Source organism: Seriola aureovittata, chromosome 19 (genome assembly GCF_021018895.1).
Source record: "Seriola aureovittata isolate HTS-2021-v1 ecotype China chromosome 19, ASM2101889v1, whole genome shotgun sequence".
Classification (NCBI taxonomy): domain Eukaryota; kingdom Metazoa; phylum Chordata; class Actinopteri; order Carangiformes; family Carangidae; genus Seriola; species Seriola aureovittata.
The window spans coordinates 16736970-16753281 of NC_079382.1; the positions used below are offsets into that span (position 1 = coordinate 16736970).

The 16312-nt window shown below is 36.9% G+C and overlaps 2 protein-coding genes across 3 annotated transcripts; one reads left to right on the top strand and one right to left on the bottom strand.

Moving 5' to 3' along the window:
* Window positions 1–58: 58 nt before the first annotated feature.
* On the top strand, window positions 59–9555 carry rars2 (arginyl-tRNA synthetase 2, mitochondrial). Of its 2 annotated transcripts, none has more exons than XM_056405572.1 (20): window positions 59–210; window positions 358–431; window positions 551–653; window positions 1387–1470; window positions 1560–1660; window positions 1752–1807; window positions 2244–2327; window positions 2414–2490; window positions 2658–2816; window positions 2950–3056; window positions 3289–3384; window positions 3525–3585; window positions 4634–4710; window positions 5624–5748; window positions 6744–6811; window positions 6941–7050; window positions 8268–8363; window positions 8461–8535; window positions 8647–8710; window positions 9002–9555. In XM_056405572.1, exons 1-20 carry the CDS (start codon window positions 175–177, stop codon window positions 9086–9088), a joined length of 1740 nt encoding a protein of 579 aa, XP_056261547.1. In that variant the 5' UTR covers window positions 59–174; the 3' UTR covers window positions 9089–9555. The 2 variants fall into 2 exon arrangements, with proteins under 2 accessions (XP_056261547.1, XP_056261548.1); XM_056405573.1 differs by having other exon boundaries at window positions 163–210; window positions 555–653.
* Window positions 8787–15255, bottom strand: slc35a1 (solute carrier family 35 member A1). Its single transcript, XM_056405574.1, has 9 exons — window positions 15066–15255; window positions 14615–14795; window positions 13625–13784; window positions 12951–13103; window positions 12732–12798; window positions 12237–12413; window positions 12021–12155; window positions 11369–11537; window positions 8787–9614 (listed from the first exon to the last, which is right to left on the bottom strand). The coding sequence occupies exons 1-8, from the start codon at window positions 15073–15075 to the stop codon at window positions 11404–11406; spliced, it is 1017 nt and encodes a 338-aa protein (XP_056261549.1). The 5' UTR covers window positions 15076–15255; the 3' UTR covers window positions 8787–9614; window positions 11369–11403.
* Between the last annotated feature and the right edge of the window lie 1057 nt (window positions 15256–16312).

The following is a 16312-nucleotide window of genomic DNA, read 5'->3' on the forward strand; positions in this document are numbered from 1 at the left end:
TCTTCTAGTAGTTGACGTCGTCCGGAAACAAATCCTGTGATTGGACGAGCTGAAAGGAAGCGGTGTGGCTAATATGAAAGCACGTTAGTCAAGTCAATGTGAACGAATCATGGATAGATATGTATAGTTTTGCAAAAAGTTTATCATTATATCGTGTTTGCACTTTTAGGAAACATGGCTTGTTTCTTTAGAAGAAGAATTGCGGCGAAGGTAATGTTGCTGAAAGTCTTGAAAATGAAATGAGACCTGGTGCTAATGCTAACATGCCTTGACCCTGGAGTAAGTCAAAACAAGACAGTCTTTAACCTGTCTTTATTGTTTTTTTTTTACTTTTATGTGTGTGTTTTTAATGTCTAGCTGGGTAGGACGCTGCAGCAGTCTGAGGATGCCTTCATACCAGCTCTGTCAGCAGTCTCTGTTTTTAAGAAACAGTTAAGTGTGTTTATGTTGCTCACAGTAAATCTGTTGCCAGTCTGTTTTTAGTCAGATACTCCACTGGTGTTTGTCTTCACACCAGTTAGATAAAACTCCCTGATTTTCTTCTCCTCAGGAAGACAGCTGACTTCAAACTGCCCATCAGCACCTTACGAACCAATGGGATTTTACCATCCAGTGGAGACATTCAGTTGCAGACAGAGAACTTGGCCTCTCAGGTAAGATAGATCACATAGGAAGGCAACACCAGATTTTGTATGTAAAAGTATGCATTTTTTGTGTCATGTATTTACACACAAACTGTATTTAACCAGGAAAATCACATATCTCATCCAATATTTCATCTTCTTTTCTTAAATTATTTGATGTGTGCACTCTTGGTCTAGGACAGTTTTTCATGATTAGACTATGCTCCTTAGCTCCAATTCCAGGAAATTTAAATGCTACAGTAGACAATATTTCAGACTATACTGTGCTCCCAAGTAAAACTTTTTCTTATTTCGACATGACATTGCATTCATGCACATAGCAAGGGCCAAAAATAAATGTGTTTCCTAGTTTGGACTTAAGCTAAAGCCCAATGACATCTAACATGACATCTTTAGATGAATGGCCCTGCATCATAGGCTGGTGCAGCAGCAAATTAATGCCCATGCTTTTTGGACAGAAGTCGCATATGAGTGTTTTGGTGTTTTCCAAGAGGTTGAGGTGACATCACCAAATGTCTTGTTTTGTCCAACATTTTTTTGACCAACAAGTCCAACAGTTTCAAATGATACAACCTGGAAAAAGTGTCAAATTGGAGAAGCTGGAACCAGAAAATGTTTGATTTTTTAACTTCATAAATTATTTTGGGGTTAGTAAATTATTGTAGATTAAGCTTATGTTGATTAAACAATTTAGAAAGGTAAAGCATTGTTCTTAATTTGTAATTCATGTTGTATTTTTCAGTTGAATCAGGACAGTGTGTTGGAAGACATATCTGCTGATCGTGGAGTGATCTACTTTACAGTTAATCGCAAGCTTCTTGTCCAGGTTTGTGAGTGAACACTCCCACAGTGGTAGAAATAAAAGTCTTTACTGCTTCTGCCGTTATTATAATATGTCTGCTTTGATTGTTATAGAAAATGTTGGAGCCATTTGGAGGGCAGGAGGATGATAGATTTGGGTTAAATAGTGAACTTTTTAATACCCTCAAGAGAGGAACAACATTAGTAGAATACAGGTGTGTTTGTGTCTTTTTTTCTTTGACACTCCATACATCTTCGCCTCATAGATATTTTAACAGACAGATTTGATATGTCTGTATCTTACAGCTCTCCAAATATTGCCAAAAAATTCCACGCTGGACACTTGCGGTCTACGTTTATTGGTGAGTTTTGCTTGAAAAGTTAATTTATTCAGTAACTGCATGTAAGTTGCACTGTGAAATGGAGCCTGATTTATAAATAAGCTTGGCCAACAAATCAGCTGATGTTAGCTTGTTGCACATACATCAATATTGGTGAATATGTCAGCAAACGACAAGAAACTGAAATAATCAAATGCTAAAGATATGTTTTGAAACAGTGTCGCCATTCTATAGTTGTACCACAGAGAGCAGTGACAAGTTTGCTTTTCAACTGTAAAATGTCTGTCAAATTAAAGGAAATCTTATCAAAAACATTTATTTATGTTATGGGTTGTGTGAAGAAAATTGATATAAAAATTCCTGGGTCACTCAGGCTATACTGTAAACTTGTTTTGTTTTTGAGTTGATAGTAAAGTCAGCTCGACTTAAAAAAACAAAACAAAAACTCCATCTCCAGGTAACTTCATTGCTAACCTAAAGCGGTCCCTCGGAAACAACGTTATTCGAATGAACTACCTTGGCGACTGGGGTATGCAGTTTGGTGAGTAAATAATGTGCTAAATGTTCAACAGGTGTCTTCCAGTCTCATAAAGCCCCGATATTCTAGTTTTTCCTCTCGGATTTCAGGTTTGCTTGGAGCAGGGTTTGGCCAGTTTGGATGTCAGGAGAAATTAAAACAGAATCCCTTACAGCATTTGTTTGAGGTGAGTTTGCATAAAGACAGATATGACATAACAGGTGAAGTGCTATCCCACCGTCATCAGTTTCAGTAATGTTTGGGTTGATGTAGTGTTACATGGTCTAAGTGCTGCAAACAGGCCTTCCAACCAGGCTGGATTTTGTGTACAATTCATACGTTTGTGTCTTGCAGGTGTATGTTCAAGTGAACAAGGAAGCAGAGCGCAGTGAGGACATGAAGCAGGCTGCCAGAGACTTCTTTAGACAGCTGGAGCAGCGTGACAGCCAGGCCATGTCGTTATGGCAACAGTTCAGAGAGATCACAGTACACGAGTATCAACATGTTTACAAGGTACAACAAGCCGCACAGCATGATAACTGGGCATCATGCTCAAAAGTTAAATCTCTAAAATTCAAACTTGATAGAGCAACGAAAATATCTTCAGAATATTATCACTTCATTGACTGAAATATGATCTTTCCAGCGGTTAGGGATCCACTTTGATGTTTACTCCGGGGAGTCCGATCACCAAGATCAAGCCCAGGAAGTGGTGCAGCAGCTGCAGAGCCAAGGCCTGTTGAAAACTTCTGAGTATGTGACAGGATGTGATGAGTGTAGACAAAGTGTAGATTTTAGAATAGAACCTAATGTAAACCTAATGTCTCAGTAAAAAACCTTCATACATTAGTTGACAGAAAGAGATTAACTATAGCTCTGTCTTTGTAGATGAGGCTGACGTGTAATAGATGAAACTTAAATGCACCCAACACCCAAGCCTGAGCCAACATGGACTGGAATTTCATGGAAGTTGTTATATTGACAGGAAAGGAACCGGTGTCGTGGATCTTTGTCCTGATGGAGACATGAGCAGCGTCTGTACAGTGCTACGCAGTGACGGCACAACTCTCTACATCACCAGGTCAGTACTAGTAGGAACAGTACATTAACATTTGGAACAAAATGTCGAATCTCACAACTGTGTTGTCCAGGCAAGCGCAACTGCACTTTTGGAAGTGGCCCCTGGCAATATTAGTCTATTCTTCACTTTCTCCATTCCAGAGATGTCGCTGCAGCCATTGACCGAAAACAAAAGTACCACTTTGATGAGATGATTTATGTGGTAAGGACACAGATGCACTCAAGCCCTCTACATTTACCTTTTCAGTTGTCACTGTGCTTTAAAGACAAACAGATGGTGGAACTTCATATGAAGCACAAAACAAATTTAACAACAACGAAAAAGAAGAAAGTCAATCTGGAATTATTTTCATATTTTATTAAGCAAGTAATTTTTCAAGCAAAAAACACATTACATCAAAAGTTCCAGGCTCTGTTTTGTGAGGATTTGGTGATTTGTCTTATGTGATAGTTTTTTTATTTTTTATTTTATGGACACAATGATGACAAATAAAAAATAAAAAACTGGCAGATTAATATATGATGAAAGCAACTGTTAATTGCAGTATAACTGCATGTATTTAAATGGTGTTTGGTGTTTTATGGTGGTTTAAATGGCCTATCAGTTGTCAAATGTATAAGCATGTTTTTCAGTCCATTAGCTGAATGACCAAAACATGAGGTGACTCCTTCATTTTTTTTTACTACCACTAGATGGCCCTTTTTTCCTGAGTATGTTTTGACAAACATTGTGTGTGCACCCACATGAAAAATCAGGACAGAAGATGAATACATGTTCGCTCTGTAAACTCAAGAGCCATCCGTGTTTGTGCAGTGCACGCTAAACCTGCAACGTTTTTCATGACGAGCGTTTATTGTCACAAAAGGTTATATTGTTATTTTTTTAATCTACTTTGGTTAGAAAAGAAACAACTATGCAAAACATTATGACTAACATCATTACAACCAAACACAAAAATGCAAAGTGTATATGTGGACATTTGTTTACCCACAGTCTGAAAGAGTCTATGATCCTACCATCCTTGTTTACCCTCTTTATACTCTTGTCCCTGTTTATGTGTGAATGTAGAAACATTTAATCATGTAAAGCAAACAGAAAATACAAGTTAAGATCACATTGTGGCATATGTTCATCCTTTGATTCAGATTTTCCTCTTGAACTACTACTAGTACTACTCGTTTCCAGGTTGTTTCCCTTTATTGTTACATTCTTTATCAGTTTAATGTTTCTGTATTTGTTTCTTTTTAAGACAGATAAAAGTCAAGCAAACCACTTCCACCAGTTGTTCCAGATCCTGCTCAGTATGGGTCATTCTTGGGCTGACAGGTAGCAGGAAAAATACCACACACACACACACACACACACACACACACACACACACACACACACACACACACACACACACACACACAGACAGACAGATTTAATAGAAACTGTTGTTTAAACAGCTGGTAGAGACCAAATAGTAACCAACTAATGACTTGTTGCTATAAAAATATTGTTTTGTAAAATGTCTTATATCATTTACTTATCACACTCTAATGGAAATGCACATTAACTTGAGAAACTTTAAGTCAAATAACTATCTGACTGAAATAATGGGAAAACATGCCTTGCAGACATATCTGCACAGTCTTTATAATTGTTAGTCAAGTAAATAAGAATATACAGTGAATTCTGGATTTAGCATCATATAATCATCAGTACCCAACTTACTGCAGACAGCTGTTCTTCATTCTGCTCTCAAAGAGTTGGTGCTGTTGCAGGCAGTGGTGAAATGTAACAAAATATATTTACTCATCTACTTAAATACGAAATACAAAAATAATATTTTGAACAGTTTGTGCTTTACTTGAGTATTTTCTATATCTAATATAAATTTTATAGACATTTTCTGCTACTTAATGCTATACTTCCACATGTCAGAGGGAAATATTATAGTTTTTACTACACTACTTTTATCTGACGGCTGTAGCTACTGTCTAGATTAAAAAAAATATTGAATAAACTTAAAAACATAATAACTTGTTATAGATTAAAATACTTGACAGTGTATCAAGCACTTAAAGTTAGCTCCATTAGCGCCATTCTGCATAAAAAGTACTTTTACTTTCAATATTTTATGCACATTTTGCTGCTATTTAAGTAAATTTTTGAATACTTTTACTTATAATGGAGTATTATTTTATTTTTGTAATGTTAGTTTCACTTGAGTAAGGGATATAATTACTGGTTGCAGGTGTCAGCATGTGCCCTTCGGCCTGGTGCAGGGCATGAGGACCCGGACCGGTGAGGTGGTGTTTCTGGAGGACGTGCTGAACGAAGCCCGGACCAGGATGTTAGACAACATGAGCCAATCAAAAAGTACAGTTTGTCACACACATCATACACAAACACACAGTTATTTAGCAATTTAGCAACAAGGCACACATGAGGCACGGCCAAAAATCCATTTGTATGACTGTATGATTTAAAGAGGCTACATGAAGCATTTTAACATCACTAAATCGTCATCGTAGTAACTTTTACACATTGATGTTTTATAAGTATGTTAAAGGAATGATAACATCTGGCAGACTTTTCTCTGGAACACTTTCTTTAAGTCACCCTCTTTAGCCTTTATAAGCTTTAATAAGCGGTATGTAAACATGTAACAAATGGTTTTATTTATTTTTTAGTGTTAATTAATCAACAAATACAACATCTCCCTTGAAGACATATTTTGTATCATTACAACAGTTTTTTTTACTATGTTGTCATTCATTATCTGTTTAAACAGCAGCTTCCTAATCCCCAAACGCAGGAGAAGTTATTGTTGTTTACAAATACATCGTTAAACACTTATATCTGTTTACAATTATTGAAAGGTGTTATAAACCATTTTTAAAAAAAATGTTTATATATAGTTATTTATATTGTTTAGAAATACAAAATGAGTATGTGACAAAAAAGTGTTACCCAGTTTACTAAGTGTCACTCAGTTATTGTGTGTCACATTGTTCTGTGTAATTCTGCTGCTTTAGAGCAAAGTGGGATTGTCTGATTGCATCTCATAACAGGAAGATGGCGCTCTTCTTCCACTGAAGCACTAAGCTTTTCTTATAATAGTGAGAGATGTGAGTTGCAGCCCAAATCCATACTGTGCTGGTGTCTGAGTATGTATAAAGTACTAAGTTGAAAATACAGTAATTATGTGAAAAACAACCCTTGATGTTTGAGTGAGCTTGACTGTTGTCCCCAACTTTACCCATTCTAATCTCTTTAAAATGGAAAATATGAATGATGGTAGGGACCCACTGTGGGAATAATGGACCTGTATTTATGGATAAAAGTTACACTAGTGTTCACTCTTTCCACAGCAACAAAAGAAATGGAAAACCCAGAGGACACAGCAGAGAAAGTGGGAATCAGTGCACTAATAGTTCAGGTAAATGACCACAACTAAGTAACGGTTTTAAACTTTCCCTTGGTCTCACTGAAAAATGAAACAGGCGGTTGAATGTTAATCTGTAGAATGTGACAACAAACAGAAACTTGTCCTCTAACTTTGTTTCAGGACTTCAAAGGTCCCCTGCTTTCAGACTATAAATTTGACTGGGACAGGATGCTGCAGGCTCAGGGAGACACAGGCGTCTTCCTCCAGTACACACACGCTCGACTCTGCAGGTCTGTGTCCATTAACTGCTGAAAATAATCAAACATGATGACAGGAATTCTTGTTGTTCTGTTTTAAATTGGCCATTTTGGTGATTTGTGTGACTGTTTTTACTGTAATGCCACTGAAGCAGGGCAGCAGCAAATTATTATTTTCATTATCTATTCATAAAGGAATATGTTCAGCATATTTTTTTTAGGGATCAAGGTACCAGCTCTAATTTCCTTGTAAAATTCAGTTTGATGTTGTAAGCGGCCCTCTATCTCTGTGATGGAAGAAGTACTGAGATTCTTTACTTAGTTTAAAAGCAGAAATACCACAAGATAAAAATACTCTTTTCATGTAAAGGTCCTGCATTCAACATTTACTTTAGTATTATCAGCTAAATGTACTGACGTATCAAAAGTAAAAGTCCTACTAACTCCTTTTAGAATCTTATAGCTATATATACATGTATAGCACTGGTCAAGGGCTAAAAGTAAGTACTTGTCAGGTTTACATTTTTCATATCTGTGAGAGAACAAGGTGCCTGTATGCACACTGAAATCTGATTCGGCACAAAAATATTCCAAAGTTTATCTGAAGAGTTTGACAAATCAAATGGACATCATCCAAAGTTACTGTCTTTTAGAATGAAACTTCCTCTTTGTGTTACCCCAGGCAGTGTGTGGGATAGTACCATTTAGGGGCAATTTTGAACCAAGACTAAAACTTTGAGAGATTGGGATCTTTTCATGAGCAGGAATGATTACAGCAAGCAGAACCTGCTTCAGTGTTCATGTGGGCACCCGACTATTATTTTAAGACTTGAAAATTGTGAATGTATATATAATATTGTATGTGATACTTATATAATAGCTGTCAGATGAATGTATTAAGTGGTATAAAATAGAAATAATCAAGTAAAGTTTATACTTCAGTCCAGTACTTAGTAACTATCAACTATTGCTCAATCTTGTATCATCAACATCACAGACTCTGCATATTTTAATTTTAAACACTACACTGATTGATTTCAGTTGCTAGGTCTCTGTCAGTGTTGGTTAAATGTTTGTTTGCAATAAGAAAATGACATAGTAGTTAATCCATCGATCATTTGCATTGCTCTTGCTGGAATTTCATGTGTTTAAAGATGAAGTACTAAAACCAGATACCATAACCAGATGTGTTGTACCTTAAAAAACATAGATAGTTAATGCGCATCTTAATTGTATCACTGTTACTGCAGTTTAATAAGGAGGAATGAGGGCATAGAGGCAGCTGCATTCGATCCATCCCTTCTACTTGAGCAGACAACTATCACCATCCTGCAGCACCTCCTTCGGTAAGCAAAGACAAAATCTGTTCCAATTTGTTAGTGTTGTATCAATATTTGCTTCTCATCCAACAAAAAACATGGTCTCCACTTAATTTGTTTGCAGCTATGATGAAGTGTTGTACCAGTCAGCCCAGGATCTGCAACCCAAACACCTGGTCAACTTTTTATTGAAGTTGTGGTAAGGAACAGGATGTTTGTTCGGAGGGATCGGATTGCACAGTGTTTACCTGGTACATTACAGAAAGTGTTTTTAGAGGTGGTAATTTAACAGTGTACTCACTCTCTTCAGCCACCTGATTGCCTCGGCACACAGACAGCTGCCGGTGAAAGGAAGCCCTCGGGATGTGGCTCAGGTAGAAAGAAAAAACACCCCCATGTTTGGCCAAGCATACATAGTACACACACCGGCATGCAGAGAACACACTAACATGAGAATAGCCAAGATTTTAATTCTGTAGTTGAGGTCAGGAATTTGCTGGCGACATTTGTGTTTACAGATGGTCACAGGTTACAATTTCACTACATTTTTACAGTTTAAGACATTGTTAATAAGGTTAGTAAAATTGTTAGTTTTCAATTTGAAAATGTGTGTGTTTTTTTTTTCTTCAAAATAATGAATTATCTCATTTGCTAAATGTCAACAGGCAAGGTTACGACTGTTCAGTAGAGCCTGCTCAGTCCTGGCCAACGGGATGAGGATCCTCGGCATCACACCGGTTGATAAAATGTGATAACTTAGTGTTATTTCACTGATGCAGGTACCAATATGGTTATTGTTAATTTTTTTTTTTTTTTTTTTTTATAAATTGTAAATAAGGAGCCTTAAATTTAAAAAAAATAAAAATAATCTTCCTTAATTGAACTTCCTACTATTGTTTTAGACATCTGAAAACAACAGACCTGAGTGATATAACTCAACTCTATCCTCATGATTGATTAACGGTTCACTTGAATTCCAGTGGGTAATTTGATAACAATGCCTCGCGTGTTGCCATGGTCAGACTGAAAATGTACTGAAAGCTTTTTTTTAACAGGACCAGTTTACTATAAACAATGGGAACAAAATGAAATATCAATGTATTCAAGATCACAGATAAAGGGTATGTCAGTAATATGCTAAATATGTGGAATGTCCACAACGTGTGCAAAAAGAGTATGGAGAACAACCACTAAACGATACAATGCTCAAAACTCCCTGTATGTACTCAGTGTAAGACATTTATTTGCCCAAAGTAGCTCAATGACAGTGTGCTGAACCTACAAGAGAACAAAAGGTATGTCATCAGAAACTGGAAATCCATGCCTCCCAAATAAACGACTTAAAAGTGGAGACAGAACGTTTATTTCTTTATTGTCAACAGTAGACAAGTAGTCCCTTAAAATGCTCAGAAAAAATAAATAATCTGTACCTTTTAATTACCACACAACTGAGCAAACAACCTTCTGCTGAGGAAGATCGTGTGAGAAGATGTTAAGTTTAAGAACAGCTGTGAGATGGACCTTTTGTTGCTACAGTCTGACGTATTTAGTTACAGAGAGGAGCCTAGACTACGATGACCGAACGTTCGATAAGCCCCATGGTTACTGTTGCTATGGCTGTCAAGCTTTTTTAGCACTCGAAACTCTAACTTTTGAATCAATGGGACCTTGATTTCAGACTGAGACAAAACTTGGCTTCTCATTACTTGCTGGTGACCGTGAATTTTGCTGGCTTAAATGAAAACTGCCACTTACTATATTTACTGTTGGTAGCCAGCTAATTAAACTAACGTTAGCCCCACGAGTAAATTGAAAGCACTTATCAGATTAAATCTTTAATGTTTCTTTCTGACTATTTTTAAAATGATGACACTCTGCTAAAAGACTGATGTTAAAGCTGCATGTCCCAAAAATGAACAGTTGATCTATCATAATAATGGATTATAATTGTTAATGTGTACATTAGGTAAATGTTGCAGCTGGTAAAAGTCGGCATTGTTTTAATTACTTATATACTGTGGGGTAACTTGTAAACATTGTAATTTGTTGATTATATTTTGAATTATTCATCTCAATCTTCAGGGTAATTAATAAAATTATCAAATGAATGAAGTGCCATGGAATTGTAGTGGAGTAGACGTGTTAAGTGGCTGCAGATGGAAGAGAGTTAAGTAAAAGCACCTCAAAGCTGTACTAATGTACAGCACTTAAGTAACTGTACTTAGTTACTTTCCACCACTGCATAAGAGCGAACAAACCCTATTAATTTACATTTAATTCATTGTCACTCAAATGATTTTGTTTGGGGAAAAGCTAAAAAACAGACACCGGCTCTTTGAATGACATATATCACTAACACTACTGCCCCATAAACATCGCTTTAGCATGTGGAAAAATCTGAAACTTGACAGACCTCCTGAACCTATTTACACTTGCTGAACTACGATTCGACAGTCGCTATTTTAGGGAAAGGTTTAATGAACGACCGTTCAAAACCATCGTTAGGATTGTGTGTATTCTGAAAATTCAGAAATACTGACTGTCGCTCGGTAGTACATCTCCATTCAGTTTTAATAAAAGCTTTAAATTGACTTTCAAAGCAGAATCCGACACAGATCTTATACAAATAAAAGACACTCAAGAAATGTTTTAAATATAATCACATGTGCTATCGGTCGTCAGCCTTCTTTATAATATGTTCTGTGATTTGGGCACATTCAGCACTATGTGATATGGACATAAGACACTCACATTGCACATTCAGTCAGTAATTACTGATTGAACAAAAATAAAAAACTTTCATTCAATCATTAAAAAAATTCATAGTACTCTCATCAGTCCCATGTGGTTGGATGTGGGCTGGATTGACAGATTAGACCTACACTGAGATGTAACAAAAGCTGTCGTCTATGTGATAAACTGGACACAGAACCAGCCCAACTGAGTGTTCATTTGAAAAATAACCAGATTGGCTCCCTAATCCCCCCAGGGCAGGAGCTCTTTTACATCCCCAGTAAACTCTAAAGACACACCTGGTCCAAGACGTTTCTCTGTTGCAGGCAGCGACTCACACAGTGATCAGTTTCTGTTTGAGTTCCTTGTCTGTGTCTTGCCGGCTCAGCTTGGATGTGTCTTGCTTTGGAAGTCCATATAGGTAGATGGAGATACACACTAGGATGGCACCAGAGGCAAATGTGATTGCTGCACAAAAGGGGGAAAAAGAAAAATGAGACATTTACATTATTTATATATGAACAGTTGTGGAATCAGTTATGAAAAAAAAAAAAGTAAGTTAACAATTTCTTTTAACTTTTTGACACAAAAAAGATATTTTTTTTATAAAATAATCTATTGTCCTATGCTTCTGAACATGAGTATCAATAAAAGAGTATAATGGTTAGCTCTTCAAAAAATAGAGTAAATGTTAATATTATAGTGAAGCACAAAAAGCAATGATAATGCTGTTTTCCAAAACCTTGTGTGTTTCTGATTGTTTAAATAAACTGTTTATAAAAAAAAGTGTTTCTTATATTCAAAATATGCAAACAGACAAGTCATGAGTCACAACACCACATACACAAAACATACCCTCTCCCTCATGAGTGAGCTGGACTGCAAAAACAATAAGGAAATACATATTTCTCTGTCATCCGTATACCACCAATGTGGTTATGAGAAACTTACTTATCTGTAGTCCGAACAAAATGACAGACGCCACAGTTGAGAGAACAATGGCAGCTGCAGCAGAGAAACCCTTCATGATGTTATCTGTGTACTTCACCACCACCGATGTGTACAGACCTCCCACACTGGCCAGGACTGGCAGCACAAAGAGAGCAATGTCAGCTGAAATATTGTGAAAAAAATGACATCAAATAGAAAACAATGTACAGTACTTACATACTACAAAGCACACCCAGGGTGTATAGCCAAAAAAGAAGCCTTTTTCCAGGATTTTTTCACCATCGGTCACACAAACACCGATCAGTGTGACCACAATGCCCGACAGGTACATCTGTATATTCCTCACCCACAGAGATGTGTCTGAGCTCTTCAGTACCTTTTCAAAGTACACACCTTAATCAGAACATAGACACAAAATGTTAGGTGCAAATAAATATTTACAGATATATTTTGATGTGTATGTTAAAAAACGCCTCCACAAGAACAGCAATGCAAATAAAATCCTAGTCTACTTTTAGCAGCTTATGATAGGAAGTGAAATCAGTTGGTATCAGTTTCATATCATCATGTGTTTAAATGGCTGGCTAAACCTTTGCCACAGTATGTATTCATTACTGAAAGTACCTGTTTTAATGTGGTAGCTAAATCAACATAAGACACAGATGTAACGTCACTACCAATTGTTTAACCAGAATCCAGTGCCAATTTTACCTGCAAATCCAGAGCAAAGAACAGCAATAGCAATGGCGATGAAGCCAAGAGCAGGATTTTGCTCAATCTGGGGAAAAAAAGAAATGACATTAGCCACCAGACATATGGTAAATTCCATCTGTAGCTTGAGGACATACAGGTAATAAATGGCCAAAGCCATGATATTGGTAGTCACCAGGATTGTTCTAACGTTTAAATAGTAACTTGTCTCATGCCTACCTGGACTTTAGTGACCTCTGCAGGCTTCCATTGTACGAGCGTAACGCCTCCGCAGAGCATGAAGACAGAGAACCACTGCAGGCGGCTGAGAGAGCGGCTCAGCATGAGGACTGTACACAAAGCTGTGCACGGGATCTTCAGTTGGTAGGTGACCTAAACAGGAAAAACAAGTCAAATCCAACAGCTATTGATTTTTAAAGAAGGTGGATCCAGATAACACAGATAAGAAACTGGATCTGACAGACGTGTGGAGGACTGTTTAGCCTTGGTGCAAGTATGTACTCTACTGAAAGCACTCTAATTTTTTAAGTAAAAACTTCAAATACTCTCTGGTTTCAGCTTCTCCAATGTAAGGATTTGTAGCTTTCTTTAATTGTAAATGGAATCTCTTTGGTTTTTGGACTGTTTGAATGAATTTACCCAAGGGTATAAATAAAGTGTCTGTCTGTCTGGCTGTCTGTCAAAACAAGTCATCTGAAGATGTCACATAGGGAAACTATGATGGACAATTTTAACTATTTTCTTAAATTCTAAAGACTAAAAAATTGAGAAAATAATCATCAGACTGTCTGATAATGAAAATATTAATTAATGTTAGAGATAGTATTTATTTGTCTCATTGTAGCTATTTACAGTCGCCATTATTACAGTCTGTGGGTGCAGCAAGTTCATACCTGATAAACAGCTGCATCAAGGTTACTCAAGGCAAGAAAGGCCATGTTATTCTGAACTGCATACACTACAGAGGGAACGCTCAGCTTCAGCAGCTCTTTTGGGCTGAAGAACACATGTTCCACGATGGCGTTCTTCAGTCTGTTGAGGCTTCCCGTTTCTCTGGGGGAGAAGAGATAAAAACAAACTGATGAAGAAGAAGAAATGTTGATACATAAGATGAATGACTTAAATAGATATTAATTCCGCTTATGGAAATTGGTGAATCACTTGAATTTCCATGTTTAAAGCACATATGACCCAATTTTTTAATGGTTCCAAAGTGCATAACAAAATCTGAGGCTGCTCTTAGTTTTTATGCTGGGGCAGCATTCCCAAATATCTGAGAATAGCTGAAATTATCGATGTCTGCAAATATATAACTTAGAACCTGAATAATGAAGCATGTTTTAAAGCCATTACTTGATTTTAAATCTTACATAATCTCACTTAACTACACCAATTTCCTGTTTTATTAATGTGCATTAGGCTACAACTGTTATACTTTTATTGTTTTATTGTATTGTTTTACTGTTGGCTTGTCAGTCACTGTCAGGCCCTTTGGAGTGCACTGAGCTATAAAAAATATGAATGAATGAATGTGTATTTTCATAAATTTTGATTGGTTAAAAGGTTTAAGTATAAGCAAACCTTTTAGGGCATAATTAACTAAAGGTCTGGTCTGTTGGTTAAACAAAACAAGCAATTTGTAGTAGGCATTGGTTTCTGACATTTCATACAACAAATGATTAATAGATAAACCAAGACAATAACTGGCAGGTTAATTAATAATGAAGATAATAAATACAGTAGTTGCCTCCCACACCGTCCCTCTCTGTGGCTTCCTCTAATAAAACATTCTGTGTCAACAAACTTGGTCAGTTTCTCACTTACAGGGGATTACAAAAACCTTTTCACCAAATTCAGAGTAACGGTTACTGATGAACACTTACTTTGTCAGCATCCCCAGGCTCAGTATTAATTTAATGACCTCGGTGATGCACACTGCAGTTGTGGAGAAGTACAGGTCTCCAGATGAGATAGTCCTTGTGTACCGCAGCGCCACTGTGTATGTAGCTGCCACCAGAGTCATCACTGTCAGGCAGTACAACTTGAAGATCACACTCGCGTTTTCTGCGGAAGACACAACAGTAACTTGAAATAGTCAGATAAACGGCCATTACCGTACACGCGTAAGGCTACATCAGCAATAGGTGACATTATTAGATATTTAACTGTCACAACAAGTGTTATATCTACGTTAATTTAAAGCAGTTAACTGACACGTGACTAGTTGTTTAATTTAGCCCAGGTTTGTTTTCTGCCAGTTAGCTAACGTTAGCTGTCTAACCGACAGCTAACGTTAGCCTATCATACTAGCTTGTGGCTACTAGTAATACTCACCGCCGGCCATTGTTGCTCCGGTTTGCGTCCGTCCGAGTGACAAGAAAGTATGTTATCCTGCTCACGCTATATGCCATACACAGTGATGACTGAGAAATGTTGCCGGACCTGAAACACATCAACAAATGAGTCTGAATTGGAGCTTCCTGCCTGGCATTATACAGCCTCCATTTCCCACAATGCAGCAGGAGTCGACGAAATCGAAGCGTGGGTTTGCTTTTAGTACCCCCAAATGCCGTCGATTTGCTATTGTGACATCGCCACTAGTCAGTTCAGTGGCTTAGCACAAAAATCTGCGCTCCGTACAGGTGCAGCATCCATGGCCCCACATTCACTTCTAATACATCCATAGTCACACCTGTACAACCAATTCAATCAATGTGCATCTGTAGTGTTTATTAGGGTAATAAGTATTAAAGCATGTATAACACATTTAAGAAAGTCTGTGCAATCTGAAATTTCATCATATTTTTATTTTTTTTTATTTCACCTCTGTTTTTCTAAACATACTTTTAGTGCGTGAAGTTTTCACTGTGAGTTTGTACAGTGTTTTACAACATTATTTCCATCACAGTTTTCAGGTCTTTATTTTACACTCTGCTTACTATACACTGAGAAAGAATTGCTATGTTATTGTATTTGATAATACAAGAAAAAAAACTTCACTTGTATCACGTTTATTTGCAGAATTAAGTTCTGTTGCAACATAGAAGTAGCATAATACAACTTTAGAAACCTAAAGGCACAAAGCATATGTATAGCAGCAGTAGGCACAAAAAAGGAGTGTTGCCTCACCCATAGAATGTATATAAAAAGGTCCCACCCTCTCTGTCATCTGAAATATTGTGTTTTCTGAAATATTGTTGTGTATTGTGAAATGTTGTTGCGTTTTGATCCCGAGGGCCACCACACATCTGGCACGAAACCTGCTATTTAATCACAGGTAAAAATACTATTTTTAAATTTTCCCCCAAAGCTTTTGACAGGAACTCTATTTGACCGAATCACTTAGCTCAAATGGGGCAATGATTTCTTCAGCTTGTCAGAGTGGCTGTGATCAGAAAAAATATCTTGAAGCTATGATGAAATCCATAGGAACAGTCTTATAATAAGTACTGTGTCTTATAATAAGTAAAAGTGTCCTTGTTAAAAAGTTCATTTGTAACCTTTGAAATGATAAGTTTAATAAAAAATCTTTACTCAAGGTACTTACTAGTTTTTTGGGGGATGAGGGGCTTTCAACCATG